This window comes from Giraffa tippelskirchi, chromosome 5 (assembly GCF_054371585.1).
Source record: "Giraffa tippelskirchi isolate mGirTip1 chromosome 5, T2T-mGirTip1v1.2.pri, whole genome shotgun sequence".
NCBI classification, from domain to species: Eukaryota; Metazoa; Chordata; class Mammalia; order Artiodactyla; family Giraffidae; genus Giraffa; species Giraffa tippelskirchi.
The window spans coordinates 167723940-167748097 of NC_137279.1; the positions used below are offsets into that span (position 1 = coordinate 167723940).

General features: G+C 56.5%; 1 protein-coding gene across 4 annotated transcripts; it reads right to left on the minus strand.

The window, feature by feature from the left end:
* Positions 1 to 506: 506 nt before the first annotated feature.
* Positions 507 to 23824, minus strand: PODN (podocan). 4 transcript variants are annotated; one of them, XM_081485268.1, is made up of 12 exons: positions 23338 to 23824; positions 22827 to 22920; positions 16066 to 16376; positions 14582 to 14675; positions 12990 to 13054; positions 11252 to 11361; positions 10019 to 10175; positions 9613 to 9728; positions 8408 to 9065; positions 5213 to 5361; positions 3905 to 4112; positions 507 to 1428 (listed from the first exon to the last, which is right to left on the minus strand). In XM_081485268.1, the coding sequence occupies exons 1-11, from the start codon at positions 23407 to 23409 to the stop codon at positions 3932 to 3934; spliced, it is 2007 nt and encodes a 668-aa protein (XP_081341394.1). In that variant the 5' UTR covers positions 23410 to 23824; the 3' UTR covers positions 507 to 1428; positions 3905 to 3931. The 4 variants fall into 4 exon arrangements, with proteins under 4 accessions (XP_081341394.1, XP_081341396.1, XP_081341395.1 ...); XM_081485270.1 differs by having other exon boundaries at positions 22827 to 22883; positions 23338 to 23799; XM_081485269.1 differs by lacking the exon at positions 22827 to 22920 and having other exon boundaries at positions 23338 to 23656.
* Positions 23825 to 24158: the final 334 nt, after the last annotated feature.

A 24158-nucleotide genomic window follows, 5' to 3' on the forward strand; every position in this document is an offset into this window, starting at 1 on the left:
CCCGCTGGAGATGGTGACACACTAGCTAGTCTGCCACCTCCAGGCAAGCCTGCAGGGACCACGGCCCTGAGGTGGGCTCTGCTCCAGCTCCCAGGCCTGCCTCCAGCCCCCTTCCCATCCCAGTGTCCTCTATGGGACGGACCCCATCAGTCACGCCCACTCAGTGCCCAGGAGCTCCTAGCAGCCCAAAGCCGGCAGGTCCTCTGCCTGGATGCTCAGCCCCTCGGGATCACAGAGTGGGCTCACAGGCTTTGTGTGGTGGTCCTGGCCCAACCTGTTGACCCCCACCCAGCTGAGGGGCTGCACATGACTCCAGGCCTCCTCACCTTCACCTAAACCCTGCGTCCCTGGACTTCTTTCTATGGGATGACTCTGTGGGCCCCCAGAACTGAACTCTGCGCTGACTCCTGCTGGTCAGAAGGTGCTGAAGTGCTTGGACTCTGCTCCGGCCGGCTAGGCCTGAGCCCAGCACCTGGCAGGAAGCACACACAGACACGGCCACAGGCTGCCAGACAGGGGTAATGCTTTTATATTAGTTTTTCTGTAACAAGAAAAATCAGCTTTGAAGTTTTTATCATTTTTTTTTCTTAAAAAAGAATTAAAAAAAAAAAAAAAGGCACCCAGAACTCCCCTCAGGCCCAAAGAATGAAAAAGTTCTCTCATCGGTGCAGCTGGGCCCTTCTCTCTTGCTCCACCCAGCTCCGCCATCTCCGCTGAGCTCCAGCCTAAGACCCCAGCAGTCTCAGACCTTCCCTCTGGCCTCAGTGGGGCTCATCTATCAAAGCTGTGTCTGGGCCCAGCCAGGGCCTGGCGGGGAATGACTGCCCCGGCCTTGGGGAGCATGACCGGTGGGCCAAGGCAGCAGTCCTGAAGGTTCTTTTCCCCAAATGGAGAGAAAGGAAGAAAACCCAGTCTGTGAGTTCCAGAGGATGCAGGCACCTGGCCGCAGACAGCGTGGAGATAACTCTGTGTCTTCTCCAAGGGACAGACAGAGGGGGCAGACAGACAGACGGCGAGGTGGCCATTTCTGGCTGGGGCAAGAGCTGTTGGTGGCAGAGGCAGAGAAGAGCTATTTGCATGTGACTCGTGTGTGTGTGTGTGTGTGTGTGTACATGTGTCCACGGGGCAGGGAGCAGGTACCCATGAGTGTTGGTCATACTCTGCCTCGTGTGCAGGACTCGGGGACTAAGGGCAGCATTGAGTGTGAGGCCAATGGGGCAGAGTTTGGAGGATGCTGTGCTGCTGGCTGTGTGTGGGTTCCTGGCTGTGGATGGACTGCAGGAAGGGGTGGGGAGAGGAGACTGGGTCCAGCCTGTGTGTGGAGCGGGGCCTGGTGGGCACTGTGCTGGGAGTGTCTGTGAGCAAGGCAGAATGGGGGCGCACAGGGCTCAGGCACGTGCTGCAGAAAGGCTCCAGCGGTCCGTCGTCCTGCAGAACACGCGGGTGAGTCAGGGGAGGCCAAGGCAGACCTGCCCACCAAGCCCAGCAGGGGCCAAGATTAGAGCTGGGGGCCCTGGCAGGGTCAAGCAACTGCAGGCCTAAGGGAGAGTTGCCCTGGGAGTCCAGAGCCAGTGGGGGGCGCCCACTGGGAGGTGCTCCTGGGGGTCTGGTGTGGACTGGAAACCTCTGGACCCTTTTGGCCTCTCCTGGGGCTGCTGACTGTGGCCAATGTCCTCCAGAGGGGCAGATTCTCTCTACCCCAGGACCCACAGTGCCTTCCTGAGGGCCCCAGCACCCCCACTGAATGGCTAGTCACCCCAGTCACTGACCCCTGGCTCTGCCAGAGGACAATGCATGAAGATAAGGGGCTCCACCTTCACGCCCCTGGGCCCAGGAGTCAAGAAAGGTGACTCTCAAGCACTGCCTCTGGGCCCGCCCTCCACAATCAGGTAGCAAGCCCAGCACACTCATTCCTTTCTCTGCCATCATCTAGACCCCTGTTCCCTCCTGTCTATGCCCTCCACCCACAGGATCCTCAACCCCACTCAGACTTCTCTCTGTCTCAGACCCTACTTCAATTCAAATCCTAATAGTGACCCAGTGGCCCCTGGACCCCCAGCTCGGCTTACTCTGATATCTCTCCTGACCACACCTCCCCTCCTGGCTACTCCCCACCACCGTGCCCACCCTCAAACCTCCTCCCCCAGGAGACCAACCCCTCCCATCTGCACCCCTTCCCTTTCCAGCCTGAGCCCCAGCATCTGCAAGGCAGCCTCTCTCTTGCCAGCACCCTCAGTTTCCTTGTTCTTTGCCTTCCTGTCTCACACTCCTGCCAAAACCTCAGCCATGGAAGGATCCAACTGGCCATCATCTCCACACCCACCCTGGTCTGCTGAGTACCTGCTGCACAGAGAAACCAGAAGGCTGAAGGCATCGGGTGGGTGTGACTTCACATCCAGCCACGAAGCCACTGACCTGCATGTGACTGTAGCCTCTGGAGAACTGACCCTCCTGCCCAAGCCAGTCCTTCCTCCTGCTTGCACAGGTGTGGCTACACCCAGCTCTCCTCTCTTATGCCTTTAACTCCTCCCTCAACATGGGCCCCTCCCCATCGGCATTCAAACCAGCTCCATTGCTTAAAAAAGGCCTAGCCTGAACAGAACCCTGCCTGAGCTTCATGCATCCTTCCCACCAACAGCCTCACTCATCTCTTCACAATCAAACTTCTTGACAGACTTGTCTGTACTCCCTGAACCCTCTCCTTTCCAGCCACTTTCTCCACCCTTTTTGCCCCTGAAGCTGCTCCCCACAAGGTCACAGTGACCTCCCGGTAGATAAGTCCAGTGGGTCCGTGGCCATGCTCAGCTCCATCAGTCTTTCTGTTGCGCTCACACAGCTGATTCCTTCCACTTCCTGTGCATGGATGCACAACAGGCATGCACGTGTACGTGTGTGCACATGTGCACACAAGGGCATATGTGCCTGGGGAGGCATGCCTGTATGTACTCACATGCATGCTCACATGTGTACATGCAATGGTGCGCTTGTCCTGCATCTGTCAATACACAATAAAGTATATGCAAGTGTATCTGTGTGTGCACATGTGTGGTGTGTGTTTGAGTGTCCGCTTTGTGCATGTGTGTTCATGTTTAGATGAGTGTGAGTGTGTGCACGTTGGTGCACTGTGTGCACGTGTGATGACCCTCTGTCCTGGGCTGTCTGCAGATCTGCCTCCCTCCCCTGTTGCTCTGTCCCCTTCCTCCTGCCACTTCCCTCCAGCTGGCCACCCACCTCCCCCCTCTCTCCCTGGAGAGCTCCCTCAGCCTCTCGTGGCCTCAGGGACTGTTTCAAGGCCAACAATTCCTGGACCTCCCTCTCCAGCCAGACCTCACTCTGGAGCTCCCAATCCAAATAGCCAGTCCACCCTGGGCAGCTCCCCAGTGCCCTCCAAACTCACCATTCCCCTCACCAGACCTGCTCCTCCTAGTACTATCGCCCACCTGGAATTCCAGGCTAGAACTGGGATCTTGTCTTCTCCCTCACCCCATGTCCAGCAGGGCTAGCTGGGCCCCTTAAATCTGCACCTCCAGACCTCCCTTCAGGCCCATCTGCTTGTCTGCATCCTCACTGCCCACCTCCAGCATCTCTGGCTTGGGTTGCAGCAGTAGCCTCCTCGTGGGCCCCCATATCCATTCCCTGCTTCCCCCCTCCCAGTCCCTGGGTGTGTCCCATCAGGGACACATCACTGTGGATGGAGGCCCTGGCACGGGCCAGCCTCCTGCTGGCATGCTGTCATCCCCAATCTCGCACCCAGGGCCTGGGCACACTGAGAGCTCTAACAGATTTGCAAAATGAACAATGAAGCAGCGTACAGAGGGCGGAGAATGGACAGAAAGACCCTAGACTGGGGTCAGGGGCAGGAATGTGGTGAAGCAGGGTAGGGCGCCCCACACAGACCACCCACCTATGTCAGATCCGGTTCACCCAGTCACTACCGCCTTTCCTCTTCCTCCTCGTCGTCATCGTCCTCCTCCTCCTCTTTCTTCTCCAATCGGCCCCGGTCCTTGGAAACGTCACCAAACTCAAAGTTGCCCTCTATGTCCAAGACCTGCAGGTGCTTCAGCTTCCGGAAGGCACTCTCCACCACGGAGCCCACAGCCAGCTTGTTAAACCTGTGCAGGGCACCCACGTGAGGTCTGTGCCATTAGCCCGACAGTGTCCCCACAGTGACCCAGCCCAAAAGTGGGGTGGAGGGGACAGGCCCTCCAGGAAGACATGTAGCAAGCACAAAAGAAGGGGGCTTAGGAGTCCAGGCCACCACAGGGGGCTTGAGCTATTCTGTGTGGCTATTGCAGCGGGGAAGGGTGACCCCGTACAGAGGAGAGAAGGCCTCCACCTTATATGCTCTTACTATGATCTGGTGGTGGCAGACAAAGGCAAGTCCCCCTTAACTGCCCGTTGGCATTAACCTGGAGGTCTGAGGATGCTCTGTGGCCAGCCTGGGATCACCTTGGTGCTGGGTGTAGAGGGGCACAGGCAAGGCCAGGGCCACAGAGGGTTGGGAACACACTTGCATTTGGGAAGGGGAAGGCTGGGCTCTGATCTCAGGCCCCCTCAAATCTCTGTACCTCAGTCTCCTGCAGGAGCCAAGGCACAGGTTACACTGTACCCCGATGTCACCCAGCCTGGGCCTTCTGGGCCACAAAGCCCCTGGGAGTACATATGCTGCCTTTCTCTGATCTGTCTGACTTGGAGGGGGATGGTGGGAAGAACCACTCTGGTTCTGGTCTCCTTGGGGAGCCGAGTCCCCTGAATCATCCTAAACCCCCAGAACCCAGCAAGGACCTGAACATTTGCTATCCTGGGTCTGAGGCCTAGGCCCAACCTGTCCAGCTGTGGGCACAGCAGTCACCTGTGCTTTCTGGGCCTTAGCTTTCCCAGCTGTAAATTGGGAAGATGCTCTCTGTGGTCCCTTCCTGCCACAGGAACATCAAGAAAGCCCACAAGTTCTGCTTTTTAAAGTTTCCAAAGCCCTTTCACAAACCAGTGAACCTCACCAGGCCTGGCCAGGACTGTCCCCACCCTTGAGAGCTAAGGGAATAGGAGCTCAGTGGGGCTCTGTGATGTAACCAGGGTTCTGCTCTATGGAAGCACTGCTTCAAGCACTGACCTGCTTCAAGCACTGACCTCTACCTGCGAATGGTTCCCATGGGCCCTGACCATCCTGCTGGAGCTGGGCAGCCCCCTGAGGGGCGGGGGCAGTGCCTCCTACCTGAGAAAAATCCCTTTGAGGTTGGGTGTGGAGTCAAAGGCATTGGCAGGCACGGCACTAATCTTGTTGTTCTGCAGGTACAGGTACTCCAGCGACTCTGGGAGCCCCCCGGGGATCTCCGTGAGCTGATTCCCGGCAATGTCGAGCAGCTGCAGGGGTAAGCAGGGCAGTCACTGCACTTGACAGCTTGCCAAGCTCCCACTGACCAGGAGCATTCTAAATCTCATAACCCCGTGAGGCGGGCTCTATTACTATCCCCATTTCCAGATGGGAAAACAGAGGCTCAGAGAGGTTCAGAGATCCATCCCAGGCCATAGGGCCCGTAAAGGCTGGAAGCCGGGGCTCATGACCCCGAATCCTTGTTCTAATTGGTGTATATCCTACCCTCCTCCTTCCACCTGGCCACATAATTTCATGGCCACAGTGTCTGGGTGCTAAAGTCCTCCCTCCTTAACACACCTGTCACCTCCCTCAGACTAGAGACCCCAGAAGGTCAGGGACTAGGTGTCCTCCAGTCTTTAAACTGCAACCCAGTTTTGCCAGATGAGGATGGGGGTGGGGCTGCTCCTTTGTGGATCTCAGGGCCATTTGGACAGAGGCCAAGGGCCAGGATTCAAGGCCCACAGTGACTCTGGCATGGCAACCAGGCCCCAGGCTGGTCAGTGTCAGAGTCAACACAGGCCTAGGTGGCCAGGGAAATAGGGTGGTTTTCCCAGGGAGCAGAGCACAGCCGCAGCAGGAAGGAGAGCTGGACATGCCCAGGCCTGGCTCACTGCCTGCATCTCGGGTTGTCAGCACCCTTGCCCTGATACACACCTGTGTAGCCACGGGTGGGCTTCCATCATCTCAAGCTCCCTCCTCACCCTGACAGGCTGGGGCTCAGGGCCAGGGAACTAGGGGCCATAAATTCAGATTCCAGATTCAGGGAAGCACACAATTCAGGTACCCTAGGGAGCCTCCCTGTCACCTTCTCTACCAGCAGGGCTCCCTGCTCCCCACTGAGTTCCTTCCACACGGATCCAGTACTTCCTCATTCATTCTAGACCTCCTCAGTGCCCATGGACACTGGAGACATGGGATCCACTGAGACCCTTCCTCTGTGCTCGGGAAGCCAGGCTGGCAGGAGAGATGGACACAACAATCTGACGATGACAGCAGTGGAACCGGGCTGTGATAAGGGAGCCCGGGGGAGGGTCCCGATCCAGCCCGAGTGGGGTCAGGGGAGTAGACGGCAGCCAACACAGGTGGGAGCTCTGGAGCAGTGAGAGCACCTGCTTGTACAAAGATCCAACAGGCTGAGGAAGATCTTCACCAGATAATCCATCCCTGACTGGACTCACCCAGACAGCCATTTAACCTGCCCATCGTTGGTGGCTTCCGGGAGGAGGTGACAATTGAGCTGAGTCCTAGCTATATGATAAGCTCTAGGAGGGCAGTGACCCTGGATCTCTCTTATTCCCCTCTAGGTCCTCAGTTCTAGAACCGTGTCTGCATGTGGTGAGGGTTCGGTACCAGCTTGTGGAATGAATGAGTGAGTAGGTGTCACTGGCCTTCTGGCTGAGGGGACGGTATAAACCAAGTCCAGGGCATCTGGGAAGCCAAGAAGCTCAGCTGGGAGCAGAGGCAGACCAGGCCCTGAAGGTCACGGCCAGGATTCTGGTCTGGGTTCTAAAGGAGAGCCACAGAAGTGTTCTGGGTGGCTGTACAGTGAGCATGTTTGTTGTTTGTTTGTTTTTCAAGATACCTGCTGATTGCATGTGGAATATAGGAGTGGAGTGCTCCTAGGAAGCTGAGGTCCAGGAAGAAATGGGGGTGACTTGACTTTCTGATTTGACCAGTAGGATGGAGAGAAGTGGAGAGATGGGGAGACGTCATGATAGAGTGGGCAGGTTTAGTAACAATGGGCAGTGGGGGTCAGACAGCGTGGAAAAGAGGGTGTCAGGGCAGCATCCACATTTCCTGTGGACACCCAGGTGGATGTCACCCCCTTCAGCAAGTTAGCCAGTGCAGCAGGAGGAGCAGGTGTGGAGGAGAGGGTAATGGGGTTAGGGCCCCTTAAGAACTGGCACAAGAGAGACTGGCACAGGTGGCTGGACCCTGGTGTCTGACACTCAGCAGGGCTCTCTGGGTGGGGAGAGACCCTGGCTGCTCCTGTAGGAACCAGCCGCCTCCCACCACTCACCCTCAGGGCTCAGACCCACCTCCCTGCCTCCCACTCTCAGGGCCTCTCCCCTGCACTCCCCTCAGACATCTCCACCCTGACAGCTCCCCTGACAAGCGTGTACTGTGTGCCTCCCACAACCAGGGCCCTGGTCCAGCAGTGAACACAACAGACTAAAACACCTGCGCCTTGTTCTAGCAGGAAGAGCAGGAAACAAACAAGTAAACAGATGACCTACTGTCAGAGGGAAGAGGGTTATGAAGAAAAACAAAGCAGAGGAAGGTGAAAGGCAGTGAAGGAAGACCTCCCAATGAGGTGATATTTGAGCAGAGCCCTGTGAAAAAGGGCAGCGCAAGGCCTGAGGACATTTGGGAGAGGGGGCCTTGTAAAACAGCAGAGCCTCCCAGGTTCCTTAATGAAGTTCCCTTTCAGCCCCTCACTGGGTCAGGAGGCTTCATTTGTAACCAAGGAGGCTCAGTTCACATGGCCAGACAGCCCTCCTGTCTGGGATTGTGGCTACAGGAGCCACAGCCACTGGACAGTCCCAGAAGCTTCAAGTTCACTCCTCTAGACCCTGCAGCCCGGTGAGGTTAGCCCGCCTCAGGCACCTGCCACCCTCTGCTCCCCCAAGCCCAGCCTTCTCCAGGCACCCATCCTGTGCCCACAGGTGGGTGAGCTCCACTCTCTCATGCCACCTGAACTGTCCCTGTCCTTCAGTCCTCCTGGACAATGCCCCCCCCCCCAACCTGCAGCCATGACCTCCCTTTGTCCCTACAGGGTTCCTCAAGCCTGTCCCTGCAGGTGGTAAGCTCTGCCTTGCCTGCCAGCTGAACTCTGTCCTGCGCTGCTGTACCATGAGCCTGCCAGACCCTTGGCATGCCCCAGGCTCCATACTCTAATGCCCAGGCTGCCCAGCAGACCCTTCTCTAGAGGCCCTGCCCTCCTGCTCCCCTCTCACCAGGGCCCAGCAGATGGGTGGGCTCAGGGCAGCCTGACCAGTAGTACCCTATATGGGCAGGGCCCTGCTCCCTCACCTGCAGACCAGAGAGGTCGGCCCAGGCACGGGGTCCCAGGGCCCGGTTGCGCAGCCTGTTGCCAGTGAGGTAGAGCTCCCGCAGCTGGGCCATGCCGGCCAGCGCCCCGCGCGCCAGGGCGACCAGCTCGTTGCGCTTGATTTTCAGCACGTGCACGTTGCGTGGCAGCCCAGGCGGCAGGGTGTGCAGCCGGTTGCCGGACAGATCCAGTGAGCGCAGCAGACGCAGCTTGCGGAAAGCGTCGCGGTGCACCTGCGGGCTGGTGATGCGGTTGTAGCTGAGGTTGAGTTCCTCCAGGTAGTAGGTGGTGGCAAAGTCGTCGCGGCCGATGCCGGTGATCTGGTTGTGCAGGATCATGAGGGTGCGCACGCGGCGGGGCAGGCCGCTGGGCACGCGCTCCAGCGCGTTGTTGTACAGGTGCACCGTGTGCAGCCGCTTGAGGCCCTGGAAGGCCCGCGGGTGGATGCCCTGCGCGCGCAGCTGGTTGCTGTGCAGCAGCAGGTACTCGAGGCTGCGGATGGGGGTCAGCACGTCCGCGTCCACGCTCCGGATGGCGTTCTTCTCCAAGTGCAGCAGCACCAGGCTGCGCGGCAGCCCCGCCGGGACCCGCGACAGGTTGTTGCTGGACAGATCCAGGTACTCCAGGCTGGACAGCTTCCTGGAGGGAAGCGGGGATTAGGTCGGTGGGCAGGAGCCCACGTGGCACTTGTTTCCAACATTACTCCCAAGGGAGGTGGCAGGGGACTTCCCTCTAACTCATCCCAGCTCTGCCACTAACTGCCTGGGGAACTCAGTCCTCTCCCAGCCTCTCAGTGGCTTGATTCAATGATACATTGGTGTAAGAAGGATCTAGCATGGTTTCTGACACAGGAGTTGTTTGAAGACTAACTGTTTAAAGCCTTTTGTCCTTTTAGGCTAGTCTGGGCCTAAAAACTGAAAATAGATCTGCCTTCAACAAGAATGCTTGAGTTTCTACTTTGTACCAAGAAGCCAGCCTCTGCAAACACTTCCTTGCCTTACTAGAATTTGGGCAGGACTTACACAGCTCTATTCTTCAGGACAGAAGTGTCAGTAAAGGCACAAGCCTTAAAGTTCCTTCTCCGAGAAAATTGGCCAGGGGCAGGCGGGCAAGGACCCGGCCAGGTGAGCCCTGGGAGGGGCCTCCTGAGTGCAGAGCTCACACTGAGGCCCAGGCAGGGGCTCACCAGAAGGTCTCATTGTCCAGGCCCTCATCAGTCAGGTAGTTGTTCTGCAGGTACAGCTCACGCAGGTTGCTCAGCTCGCTGAAGGCACCTGGTGGGATCTTCTCCAGCTTGTTGTTCTGAGAGATGGGAGGGTGGGAAGGGGGGTATGAGGGACAGCCAAGGGGCAAGGACACAGCCTTGGGATAAGATATGGAGAGAGGTCTGGGGGAGCCATGGGGAGGGGGCCCAGGCCTAGAGTACTCAGTGGGGTTGATGGCCAGGTGTCTGGGTCTCTGCCTGCTTCTCTGCAGTGGATTCTGTGCCCCCCGGCTCATGCCCGAGGCCCCGCAGCCTCATGACTGTGCCCATGTGGGCCTGTGCTCTCCACCTGCTCAGGCAGTGCTCTGCCCTGCCCTCTCCTTCCCACCTTGAGGTGCAGCTTGTAGAGGGCGGGTGGCAGGTGCTTGGGTACATGGCGCAGGAAGTTGCTGGACAGGATGAGGATCTCAACATTGCTGGAGCCATTGAACATGTTGTCCGGCAGCCCGGCGTCCGCCAGCTTGTTGTTGTGCAGATACACAGACCTGAGGGGTGAGGCTCAGGTTCTCACTCAACCATCTCCACACCAGCTCACCTGGTGAGCCTCCAGACCTCTCTCAGGTTGGGCCTCTGGCCCAGGGTACCCTCCTCCCATCTCAGCAACCTCAGACTCCACCAAATCCAGTTCCCCCTACATAGCCAAGGAGACGAAGGAACCACCCCACAAGTTAGTGGAAGAAACACCACTTCCTGATCCCCAGTCCCTGCTTCTCCATAACCTTCAGGGTTCTCACTTGTTCCCCAAGTGTTGCAGCCCTGGAGTCCCGGCCTGTCCACACAGCTGGCTCTGAGCTCTGAGGGACCTCCTGAGAATGGAGCCTGTCCCTGTCACCTCTTTGTCCCCATTGCCCAGCACAAGCATACAGTAAGTGCCCCTATGTGCCAGGACTGTTCCAGATCCTAAAGATACAGCAGTGGACAGAACCAACAAGTCCCTGCCCTCATGGAGCTAACATACTACAAGGAGAGAAGACAACGAATAAGAGAAATCCATAGGCAATACAGTCGTTCTTGCTGTATGGCCTCTCTTGGGCCTCAGTCTTCTCATCTGTGGGACAGAGCCATACACAGCAGCACTGGCTTCTCCAGGGGATGGAGAGAATCGAGGCGACAGATTCAGGGACAGAGTGGCACTGGAGGCTGTTAGCACCTTCTCCTCCCCAGGACCACCCCACCCTGCTCACATACCTGTGCTGTGGGGCCTCACCCAGAGCAGCTCTCAGCAAGGGCAGCTCTGCCTATTGGAAGAGGCTTCCCTTCCCAGGATCTAGGCAAGGAGGGAAATACCCTCACCTGCTCCCCACAATTCCCCAGACATCACCCTCTGTCCTTGCCTCTGGACTGACTCCTCGTCCTCCTTTAGGGGTCAGCCTTCCAGACCCTGTGCCCCTGCAGCCCTGGGTGTCTGTCACCTCAGCCCTGAGCATGGGGCCTCAGGGCTGCACTGCATTGCCCATCCCTCCTCTCTGGGTTGCCTGTACCCCACTCAGGGCCTGCAGCCTCTGCCTCAGCTCCTCCCCTTCCCCCAACCTAAGCCCAGGGTCCCCCTCTGACCTCTGACCTCAAGTTTGGCTTCTGACCAAAGGTGAGCCCGTAGATCTTGGTGAGATAGTTGGCAGCGAAGTCCACACTGATCAGGGCATTTGGCAGGAAGCGGGGTGCCAAGGTCAGCTGGAAAGGCAAGAGTTGGGGTAGAAAGACCAGTGGAGGGTGAGAGGCTGGCACAGAGTCACACTGCCTGCTGCTCATCTGAGCCCCTTCAGTTTGTCTCCTCTCTGCAACTAGAGCCATCTTTCTAAAGTCCCCAATAACACAAAACCAGAACCTCCATGGCTCCCCATAATCCTGAGCTTGACATTCAAATCTCTCCATCTTGTCCCCTGCCCATTCTCCTGGCCTCTCCTCTCATTGCCCCCTGACACTGGCCCTCTGTGCAGGCACAGTGAGCACCCACACTTATCCAGCCCCAGTCTACGGTATCCACCCTTCATTTATTCAACAGTACTCGCTGAAATCTGCAATATGCAGGCAGAGTTCCAGGCCCTGGACATGTCCTAGGGAAAAAGACACGGATCCCTGCCCACACCACCCACACCAAAAGCTTACATCCTAGTGGAGAAGATGATACACAAGGAATAAAAGCATCGAGAGTGATCACTGCTGGGCCGGGAATTCAAACAGACTGAAGACAATGAACGACTTTGTGGGGTGCTTGGAGAAGAGATGACAGCACTCTAAATGCCATCTGTGTGGGAGAGCACCCACACAGCAGGGACAACGAGCAGAGGCCCATGGTGGAGGCGTCTGCCAGGGTTGGGGGTGGGAGCCAGTGGGGAGATAAGTTAAGAAAGCCAGGAGGGGCAGGGACACAGATCTGCAGGCCTCAAGGAGATGTGTGGGTTTCTTCCTGGGCAGAGGATGAAGCTGTGGGAGGGCTTTAAGTGGGGAGGGGATGATGTAGAGCTAGAGTGAGGCAAGATTCTAGCCTCTACAAGATGATGTAGAGGCTAGAGTGAGGGGTTTCAGGAAAACCCCTCTGGCTGCTCTGAGGAGAAGGGGCAGCAGAAGAGGAGGTGGGGTGTCCTGTGCTGGTGGGCGGGGCGGGGGGTTGGGGAGCTGTGGGGAGAGCAGATGTGGGTGAGTGAAGCACTCCTGGGTTCATGGCTCTGACCAGTGGCGTTGCAGGTAGTTGGAGATGCCCCTTCCGGAGACGGGGAGACAACAGGAGGACTGTGGTGGGAGCGGGTAGTTCTATTTCTATCAAACATCCAGGGGAGATGCTGAGCAGGCAGGTGGATCTTTGAGTCTCACGTGGGAGTAGGGGAAAGCCTGGAGACTGCCTCTGGACGTGGCCTTGATGTAGATGGGCGTTATAGACCAAGGAGGAGATAGTCACCTTGGGAGTTTAGAGAGAAGAGCCAGGACAGAGCCCTGGGACAGGCCAAATATTGTGAGGCTGAGTGCCTTTGTACCTTCACTCATGCTGTTCCTTTTACTGCGGTGCCCTCCCCCTTGAGGCCTCTGGTTGAAATCCCATTATCCTTCATGGCCCTTCAAATGCTATCCCTCCAGGAAGCCCTCCAATGCCCCCTCCCCATGGGGATGAGCTCTCACCCCACTACGCTGATGTAGGCCTTGGCCTCGGTTATCATCTGACCACTCTGAAGCCCTGTGTTAAAGTGTGGGGTCTGGACCATGTCTGAGCAGCAATAGGAACCCCACAGCTGGCCCAAAAGAGGCCCTGGTGAAAGTTCCCTGAGCTGAGCCCCAGACACCCTGCCCTGCTGCGGGCCCCTCACCTTGTTATTGGCCAGGTACAGGTAATTGAGGTTGGTCAGATGCTCAAATGCCTCCTCCGGGAGCCCTTCAAAGGACAGGCATCGGTCAGAGCCCTGGATGAAGGAGACGCTACAGGGGAGCACGTGAGCACTGACCACCCCACACCCACCCCACTTGCCAGGACAGGGAGGCACTGCCTGGGGCAGGTGCGGCTCTGAACCCTACCCAGCCAGTCCCAGCAGGCCTGCCCAAACTGCCCCCCCCACCCCCAAATCCCACTCTCAGAGGCCCAGGCTCAGAAAAGCAGATGGCAAGTGTCCGCTGAGAGATGACCTACTCAGGGCAGCCTGGGTGGGAGTGGGCACCCAAAAAAGTCAGGCCACAGGGCAGAGGACCTGCCAAGAAGGAGTGCGCCCTTGGGGACAGCTCCAGAGGGTCAGAGAGAATCTTCACACCCAGCCCCAGGCAGGGTAAGCCAGGGCAATGGCTTCTGAGCCCCTTCCTATCCCTGCCCTGCACCTGGCCCTCTCCTGCCCCATCTGGCAGATGTGGTGTCAGAACTCAGCTGTCACCAGGAGCCCAGCCAGGTTGGCCCTTCTCCAGTCCTGAGGTCGGCCTCTGACACTTGGTTCTGAGCTCCCAGACCCTCAGATGCTGGGACTCACCCAACTATCTAACAAGAGGGAACAGTTACATAAACTGTGCAGCATCCCTCTGCAGAATACTCTGTGTCAAATGATGGCCGTGGAAAGTTTTCAGCAACATGAGAAATGCTGCTGAGCTAGCTGCTAAGTGAAACAAAGCAATTATAACAGTTATAGTATGGATAGTATCAGTATAGCTATGAATTAAAAACACAAAGAAAAAGGACTGGACTGGATTGTGGTGATGGCTGTACAACATATAAACTTATAAAAACTCATCAGATTATACCTTTAAGTTGGATAAACTTTATGGTATGTAAATTATGCTTTTTTTTTTTAATGGAAAGAAATATACCTAAATGTCAATAGTGATGAACTTCACCTTACTCAGCTGATAAAGAATCCGCCTGCAATATGGGAGACCTGGGTTCGATCCCTGGGTTGGGAAGATCCCCTGGAGAAGAGAAAGGCTACCCACTCCAGTATTCTGGTCTGGAGAATTCCATGGACTATATAGTCCATGGAGTCGCAAAGAATTGGACATGACTGAGCGATTTTCACTTTCACTTTTCAGGTGGCAGTGGCAGGATAATGAGTGGGTTTTTTGTACTCTAATTTTTATATTTCCAAATTTTCTACTGTAATTAGAAACTATTTTCATCATCAGGAAAAAAAACTTCTAAAATTTGAGGATTCTACACTCTTTGATTCTAAAGGCCTTCTGTGATTCCTCGGATGCTGGAGTCTGAGCTGCTCTGAAGCCTCTCCCTTGATCAGACTTGCCGGTCTCAGAAACACCCAGCGGAGGCTGTTAGGCAACCACAGGGAGCACCTGCCATGGATCCAGAGGCCAGCCCAGCCCAGGCCTGCTCTTTCCCACATGCCAGGGTCTGCAGGGCGGGGCTTTCGCCCTAGGCACCTAGTTTCCTGTCTGGGGTCCCAGCCCCCAGCCCTGGGCGATCCCTCACCTCGGGAAGTCAGGCGGTTGTTCTGGAGGTTCAGTGTCTCCAGCCGATGCAGCCGGGAGAGCTCCCTGGGGTAGATCTTCTCCAGCTGGTTGTTCTAGGAGGGAGAGGTGGGGACGGTGAGGAGGCAACACAAGGGGGTGCCCGGGGCTCCTGCTCCATTAGAGGCCTGCACCCACCTCAGTCCATTCCCAGGAGTCAGTCCCTCTGTTGGGCCCCTCCCTTGGGATTCTGCCCCATGGTGGACAGACCCTGGGGACTGGCTCTGAGCCAGGCCCAGGTGTGGGTGTTGCAGGCACAGCAGTAACCACAGCAGAGGTGTGGGCCCCCCTTCTAAGAGTGCAGGCACACACACACACACACACACACACACACACAGATATCCACAGGCAGGTCAAACTTAGAATGCTGTCTTCCCTCCAGAACTGTTCCCGCTTAGTGACAGATGTCCCCAGGCCATTCTCCCCTTCCCCAAGCCAGAAACCCACTTTTGTTTCCTGGCCCAGTGGAGCCCCCTTCCCCTTGGGATGCTTTAAAACCTGAATCAGGTAGCACCTCCTCCAGAAGCCTTCCTGGGTTGGACTGGGGGCTGGACTAGGAGCTGCTCTGGCCTCACAGCACTAGTCCTTCCATCTCTGTCTGTTCTCTCTACCTGTTTAGGTCTCTGCCTCCCAGACAGACAGTGAGCACCTCACAGGCAATACATGTCCGAGACCTCCCTACTTGCCCACCAGCCCACACAGGACCAGAAGCATAGAGCTGGTACACAGGAGCTACTTGGTGAATGAACCAACAATAAGTCTTGTCCTCAACTTGTCTCTTTCCCTCAGGGGCTACCTTGGTCTTGGGTTCCCACCACCACCAGTGCAGACACATGGGGGCTGTGTGACCATGGGCTGGTCACTGTCCTTCTCTGGGTCTGGTTTCCTTTGGAAACAGGTCCCTGTCCCTCAGGGATACACGAGGGTGATTATGGTCGCATCAGTGCCCCCAGAGTTCTCATCTGGAATCCTGTGTCCCACTTCTGGAGGTTCTAAAATCTAGACTGGGCCTCAGCTGGGGTGAGCACTGGACCCCCCAAACCCCCAGGCTGCTCTGCGGGGGTCTGCTGTGTGTTCACTTTCCTGGTCTGTAATGGTGTCTGAGGTACCCTGTTTTCCCAGAGGGTCAGCTGAGGGCAGGTCTGTGTCAGATCTCAGACAGGTGCTGACTCTACTGACAGCCTCAGCCCAGACTCCTCCCACGAGACAAAGCAGGTCATAACATCACAGTGCTCTGTGCACGGGATGTCAGAGCCGGGATGCCCCTGGTGGAGCCATCCTTTTGTCTGACCTGCCCTAGCACCCTGCGTCTGGAGGATGGGAGGCCATGGGCAAGGACTGTGGTGGAGGTGGGGGTGGTTCCGGGATGGGAGCCACCCTGTGCAGGGCTGTGTCACCGGTGTGTCACCGATGACCATGACCGTTGGAACAGCGTCTCAACCTCACCTGCAAGGACAGGTGGTTGGTGTGCTCGGGCAGGTCCCCCGGGAACTCGCGCAGGTCGATGCCGCCGCAGTCCACGACCCCCTCCTGGGAGCAGGCGCAGTCTCGAGGGCAGTCGATGGTGGCTGGGCCGTGCCCGGGCTCCTCAGGGCTCAGGACTAGCACAGGTTCCTCCTCCGAGAATTCATTCTCTTCGGGGCTCAGGCTGCGGGCGCCGCTTCGGCCAAACCCCGGGGCCCTCGTGGCGAGCACCACTCCCAGCTGCCGCGGCAACAGCAGCAGGAGGAGCAGCACCCAGCCCTGGGCCATGGTGCCTGCAGGAGGGGTCAATTCAGACTCACCAGGAGGCCGGGGCTGACTTAACCTATCTGGTAGCGCAGCCAAGGGACTAGGGCCCATGGAACTCATGCTGGGGCCTTCCAGGCCACAGGGCAGAGCCCCTCTGGACCCTGTCCTCCCCACACACCAGCTCTGCTGGCTGCAGCCATCCCACCCACACCCCCTTATCAGTGCTGCCCTCTGGCTGCGGGGTGAGGGGAGCCGTGTGCAGGGGTGGGGGTGGGGGGCAGATGAGCTGAATCCCTGCCCTTAAGCAGGTCTGCAAAACCTCCCAGAACCCTCTCTGGGCCTGGCCTCAATGGATCTGTACCCTGGTTTCACAGAAAGGAAACCTGAGGCCTGGGAAGACCCTGGACTTGCAGGGCTTGGCTTGGACTTTGCTGAGCTCTCGCTGTCCTGGCACAGGCAGCGCTGGGTGGGGGGCTTGTCCTTTGTAGAGCAGCGACAGGTCATGGTGGGCCAGCAATAGGTCTGGGACACCACGGGTCTGAGGTGTCCCAGCACCTCAGATTGCCATTCCAGGATCTTCAGGACATGGCCCTGCCTCTCTTCCAGCTCCCACACTCACCTGCCCCGTTTATTGTCTGTTTCATGTTCTTCCCTCCAGGCCTTCGCATGTGCTGTTCCTTCTGCCTAGAAGCCCCCACCCCCCCCACCCCCGCCCCCTCTTGAGCAATCAGCAGTTTCTCCAAGAACTAATGCCAGTGTCAGGTCCCCTGGGATATGAGATGCCCCAGGGCTCTGTTTCACTTTGTTCCCCCACGGCTTGGCATGAATTAAAAATGTGATGTTTTGTGTTTCTCCCACAGAGGGTTGTGAGCCATTCTCTGTCCCTGCATGCTGGGCACAGAGTAGTCATTAGTGGAATGGAGCTGCTACTGCCTGAAAAACCCTCAAGTCCTGTCTCTGGTGTTTGCACCCTCAGCTGTCCTCACCAGGACCTGTGGTGCTCATGTGATCACTGTCACCTGCAAGAGACCTCTCCCCAGCATGGTCCCTTAAGGCAGCAAGGAGCAGGTAGAGGGATGGCCTTAGGCCATTGAGGAAGATGCTGGGGTTCCATCATCCAGGCAGCCATGGGCATGGTTTAGCTCTGGGCTGGTCCCTGGAGTTCCCTTTGAGAGACTCACTTAGCAAACATCTCTGGGGGGTGGTAAGTTGGGACAGGCGGTAGCTCTGGTACATGGACTCTGGAATCATACACACCCAGGTTAGGTCCCCTTTTACTGCTTGGTGGCTCTGACCTTGCTGAGCCTGTTTCCTCATCTTACAATGCAGATAACAGGTCTAACCTCAGAACTCCTGGAGGGAGTCAGCAAGAGAGCAGATGCAAAGCCCCCAGCACCCACTGGGTGATGAGGCTGCTCTCACTATTGTGATGCTTACGAATGCAGGTACACGACAGGCATCCAAGCCTAGGCGCACCCACTCTGCCGCCTGGGCATCTCTTCCCACCATGAGCCCAGGGATCACAGCCCAGTGGTTAGAAGGCTCTGACGAGATGCTGGGTCTGGGAGGGTTAAGCAAACAGGGAGCTTGATGATGACACTGATGTCTGGTTAAGCAGGCATGCTCTAGGCCAGAGAGCCAGGGCTGTGAGCTTTGCTCTGGTCCTCATCAGTCCTGTGACTCTGGGCAAGCTTTGCCACCCTCTAAACCTCACATTCCTCCCCATCCAACTGGGTGGCCACAGAGCTCTCCTGCTGGGGAGACTGTGAGAGTCAGTGGGATGCATGTACTGCACACAGTAAGTGCTCAATAAATATTAGCTCCCTGCTAGTTAGCTCCACCACTAATATCCGATCCATGGGCACTGTTGACGTCCCAACCACAACACTGTCCGCTTCAGAATCCCCCTGCTTCTTCCCCTTCCAGCTCGTAGCTCCTGATTGTGCCTTTCTTGTCCAGTGCTAGGCCCATCTCCTCACTGAAGATTTGCACATTCCATTCTTCAGTCAATTCTGCTGCGCCGTGGCTGCGGTATTTCAGATACTGCTTTGCCTCACTTGTTGGCTCAGCCAGCTCTCGAAGGTGAGGCCCCATCTGCCTCCAGCCCTGTGCTAGGTCCGGGGAATACAGGTAGTGGTTAAGGTCCCTGCCCTTAGTCTCCAGGAGGCAGCAGACCCCAGTAAAATAACCACTGCCCACCAGCCTACATGAGCCCTGTAAAAGGTACATGAGGCCCCAGAAAGAAAGCTGTGAGGAGAGAGAAGAGGGACGGCAGCCAGGCTAGCTTGACCCCATAGGTAGGTCCACAAGGCCTTGGCAGACTCAGGACTCTGAGGCAGAGAACCAGCAGAGAACCAGGGGGCCCAAGCACACACGGCTCCCAGGCTCCATCAGTAGCAGTGATGGATGTGTGCTACAGCCTGGCCCTGCCTGCCCTACCACTGCCTCTGCCTCATGCCCTGGCCAAATGGGCAATAAATCCTTGGCCAGTCTAGTGACCGTCATTCCCAGGGCCCGTTATAACCCCCCAGCTATCTCAACACCTTCCAGCCTCTGGAGCCACCTGCATTAGACCTGAATCTCCCTAGTCTGCCTGCCCGCCTGTCTGACCCCACTGCAGATCCAAACTCTGGGAGGTGAAGTATGGGCACAGGCCCAGGCCCCAGATTCAATCAGGGCAGGAGGCCAAGAAGAAGGATCCTCCCCACAAATCTTATGCACTCACTAGACCAGCTAGTTCTCCTCTTTCACCTTCAGTTTTGCATCTGTAAGGATCTGTACACTGTATCTATACAAATATTTAATTTATATTAACATTATGAACCAGATTGAAAATGTTATCACCACTACTTTATAGATAAGCAGCTGAGGCCCAACGGGGTTGGCCAATATAACACAGCTGTTAAGTGGCAAGGCCAAGTTCCCAGCCTGGGTCTTAACCACAAAGCCACGGAGCCCTTCCCTGGGCCAAGCACAGCTGGGCACTGAGGACCCAAACAAGTGACTCAGGTATGGCTGCTGCCCTTAAAAACCTCACATGGGTACTGCTCAATACGGTGGCTGCGTGTGGTTATCAGCACTTGAAATGTGGCTACACTAAACTGAGAGGTGCTGTAAGTATAAAATGTAGTATATATGGATTTCAAACAGTACAAAAAATAGAAAATATCTCATTAATTTAATAACAAAATATCTCATTTATTTTTTATAGTATTACATGACCATATTTTGAGCTAAATTATTAAAATTCTGCCTGTTTCTATCATATATTAACGCATATATATGGAATCTAGAAAGATGGTACTGATGAACCTATTTGCAGGATAGTAATGGAGATGCAGGCATAGAGAACAAACTTGTGGACACTGTGGGGGAAGGAGAGGATGGGATGAATAGAGAGAAGAGCATTGAAACATATGCAATATCATATGTGAAATAGAGAGCAGGGTGGGAATTTGCTATATGACGCAGGGAGCTCAAACCCAGTGTTCTGTGACTACCTAGAGGGGTGGGACAGGGTGGGATGTAGGAGGGAGGTTCAAGAAGGAGGGCACATATTTATAACTATGGCTGATTCATGTTGCTGTAACGGCAGAAACTAACCCAATATTGTAAAGCAATTATCCTCCAGGTAAAAATAAATTAATTAATTTTTTAAAAAATGCTTTGCCTGTTTCCTTTTACTCTTTTTAACATGACTTCTAGAAAATTTTATATTACACACATGGCTTACATTAGTGGTTCTCATATTTCTGTTGGTCAGTGCTGGTCTAGACATTTTGTGTAAATTGAGTATTATAATACCAGTGTCATTAGAGGTGTGATAGAGGGAACCTAGAGTCCACAGGGGCCCAGAGGAGGCCTAAGTATGTCCGAGGCCAAGAAGACTTCAAGGAAAAGCAATGCTTTATCTAGCCACAAAGGATGACTATCAGGCAAAAGGAAATGGATGATACAAGCAAGGGGGTCAGTGTGTGCAAAGGCCCTAGGGCAAGAGCACTCATGTGACCTCTACAAAGCTCACTAGAGTATCTGGTGGGGGTTGGAGGACTGGACAGTGGCCATGGTCCAAGCCAAGAAAAAAGTCGAAAGCCAGATTAGGAAGAGTATCCCTTATCTTCGGAAAGATGAAGGGTTATTGAAGAACTGGAGTGTGGCATAGGCAGGCTTATGGAGGGACCAGCGGGAAGCTCACAGAGGCTGTGCAGTGCTGCAGGCAAGGGATAATAAGACTGGTCTAGGTGGACGGAGCTGCTGAGCTGCAGGATGGAGAGCAAGAGGTGGTTTCCAGGGAGTGGGAGGAATAACAGACAGGGCTTGGAGAGTGGTGGCCCCTGTTCTATGTCCCCCTTCTTCCAGCTTGGCCAGCCACCCTCAGGGCCTTGGGATCCTGGGTAGCTCCAGTTCCACCACCTCGTTTGCTTGTGACTTTGGTGATATCACTGACCCATCTGAGTGTCCATTTTTTTGTTTTGTTTCTCTAAGAATGTGGAGCAAGATAAGCCCCCAAGTCCCTTCATTGTGCTGAGCCATGTTGGAGCTGTGTGTGGAAGAACAACCTTTCGAGGCTTTGGAAGTCCCCAGAGTGAGCAGTTCTGACGAGCACAGCTCACACTGTTGGGCAAGAGGGACAGTTCAGTCTAGGGGAGTTGTTCTAATTTGAACTGCTGTGTGAACCTGGATGAGTCGCTTCACTCTGTTTACTAGTCTAGGCAACAAGATAAGAGCTCCTCATGTGGAGTCAATGAAAAGACGTGCCCAGCTGATGCTGGCACCCAGCAAATGCAACATACTTGGGGTTACTGTTATTGTGGAAATAGCTGGAACCCACTGTCACCCACCCACCCCTCCCTCCCCCTGCCCGCCCAGGAACCAAACCTTAAGGCCCAGAACTGCTTAAATGAGGGGTTAAGGCAGGACTAGAAGAAGGAAGGTGAAGGGAGATCCAAATCAGGAGGTCAATCCTCAGCCCCTAGCACCACCTCCCTCCTGCACTCAAATTCAGTTAAGATTTGCTGAGCATCTGCTCTGTGCTGGGCCCCAACAGCTGTATCTTACTGACTACCACAGAAATCCCAAGACTAAGAGTTAATCTTCCTACTTCACAGAGGAGAAAACTAAAGCACAAAGAGGCTCCCACTGTTGCCCATCCCCAGCAAGCTGCTACTCTAATGTTTTTGCCTTGGGAAGCCGTTCCTGCACCTTGGCTGGGTTAGGGAGTTCCGTGATGCTCCCGCAGCACCCTTCAGGGCTCAACTGAGCTTTCCCTGACTCCCTAGGCAAGGAGCAGGTGCTCAGGAAATGTTTGCTGAATGAAGGAATGTATTTGTGAAAGGCAGAGTTGGAAATATTTACAGTATTATTATCTAGTCTGATTTCCTCAGTTTACTGATTAGTATTTTAAAGGCAAGGCCAGGATTAGAATTTGTGTCTTCTGACTCCTGCTCAGAGCCTTGGGCTGGTCCTGAAGACTGAGTAGGGATTCTCCTGGTGGACAAAGGGGAGGAAAAGGCACTCAAGGCAGAGAGCAAGCCATGAGCAAAGGTACAATGTGAGGAGGGTGAAGAGGGAGGTGTGTTTAAGGAAGGGTAAACAGGGAAGGGAGGGTCAAGTTTCCAAGGGCATCAGGCACTTGCTGATGTTGCTGATAGGGAGCTATCAAGGTTTCTAAGCAGATCATGGTCAGAGCTCTTATGCAGGACTCTACCAAGCCTAAAGGTGCAACCATTATGTCAACTCTGTCCCAAGGTTCAGATCAAAGGGACAAAGATGCTCCCTCAAGAATTCGTGAAAGCATTCATGTGAATCTGACATTTCTTAACTTGAATAGGCTGGCCCTGGACCCTAAAAGGGGACATGACCTCCCAGGAGCTCCCAGTGGTGCCTTCTATAGCTGGGCTGACCACAGCATCACTTTCCCGGACCAGCCTGAAGTCCAAGGGTAGACGCTCCAGGTTGTGTGGCCCTCCATCTTTCCGTGATGCCCTGCAAGCAGCAGAGCGCGCATCCTTCTGTGCATCCCGGACTCGGATCCGGACGATCATTGCCGCAAGCACGCTTGCGTCCGCTCCTCTCCTGAACTTCAGGCTGCAGCTACCGCCCACCCCGAGCCTCAGCCCCAGCCCCGGAGGCCACCAGCAGCTCGCCGCCGCCCCCTCTTCCACCTGACGGCGCATCAGGTATTCTAATGCCGGGTCGCATCCCCCGCCCAGGCCAGCCTGGAGGTTCAAGGACCTGCAGCCTGGGAGCTTTGAGCGCCTTCGCCGGGGCGCGCCGGCCTCGCCCCCGACCCTGCACTCCGCCGCCATCCGCCAACCCCCTTCTCAGTCCCGCTCTCCCAGCGGGAAGGCAGCCGGATAGACAGACAGACACACCAGGCCCCCAGCTGAGAGCTCTGGCTCAGCGACTGCGCGGCGCAGGGCTGAGGAGCCAAGCCCAGAGCGGGTTGGGACGGGGACGCGCGGGCTCCGCCTCACCTGTCCGCGCGTCCTGGGAGCAGATCTCTGCCCAGCTACAGGCCTCAATTTCTCTGTCTGTAAAGGGGTCGAAGAGTGGGCTACCTGGGATGATCTGACGTGGAAAGACACGGGCATACTCAGCGACCAGGCTCCAAGTACAGGGCTCCTCTACCCTCCCCGGTTCCACCTGCCCCCTACGTTCCCTGTCGCCGGCCCGCGTCCTTCCACTCCGCCCTCCCATCCGCCCGCAGATTCTTTCCAGATGTGCGCAGCGGGAGGGGCCGGGGCTGGGACCAGCCTCCCACCGGAGATGAGAACAGGCCCCTGCCGGGTCGGGATCGCGGAGGGTCGCGCCCCCTGAGGGAGAGCTCTCCGGCTGCGCCCTCCGTGTAGGGCTCTGACTGAGGGGGCGAGATGCGTGGCCCCGCCCGGCCAGCTGCTGGGGCCATCGCACCAGGGCGGGAAGTCCGAGTCCGCTGCCCAGCCAGGTCCCGGCCCTCGGCCCACCCGGCCACCCCGTGCCCGGTACCTGCTGCGCCCTGCCGACCGACCGCGCTCTCCGGAGTCTCGTTTGCGCTCCGCGGGCGTGGGCTCCTTCCATTCAAGTCGAGCCGTGCGCTCGGCGACCGACGCAAGTTTTGTTGTGGGTTCTCTCCTCCCCGCCTCTCCCCCGCCCCCACCCCCCCGCGTGCATCTGCTGGACGCCGGCCTCCTCCGGACACAGGCGTAGGGTCCCGGCAGGCGCGGGCAGGGGAGGGCCTGCCTCTCCCGGCGTTGGACCGGGCTGAGCCCCACTTCCCCCGGAGGAAGAGACGCCGCACAGACCCCTCACCCCTCTCCGTCCTGGCGGGGCCACCGTACCACGCCTCTACCCCTCTCTAGGATACTGGGAAGGCGGGGTGCCTAGCCCGCGACGCTTCCTAGTTCCCAGCTTTCCCAAGTGGAACCGGACCCCCTCCAGGCCCTAGCACCTGAAGGGCGGGCGGGAGAGCGGGCCGCTTCCACCAAGTGCGTCTGAGTTCCACCTCCCCTCCCGGCAGAGGATTTTGCAACCGCTCCAGGCAAGAGTACCTTTCCGTTCACTCTCCTACCCTGGGGTCCTGGGCCGTGGCTAACTGGGCAGCGAGCCAAGACACTGCTGTGCCCCTTCCCGGAAAAGTTCCCCGCCACAACCCTCCACCTCCACACCTTGGCCCTGCGCCCACAGCCTGGTGAGCCTTGAAGGACGATAAATTGGGCTGAGAGTAGGGTGCATGGGAATCCCAGTCGCAGAGAGATTAAGGGGGTGAGCCGTGAGCCCTCGTGGCACCATACTGCTCCCAGGAGCTGAAGACGTTTCCAAGTCAAGGA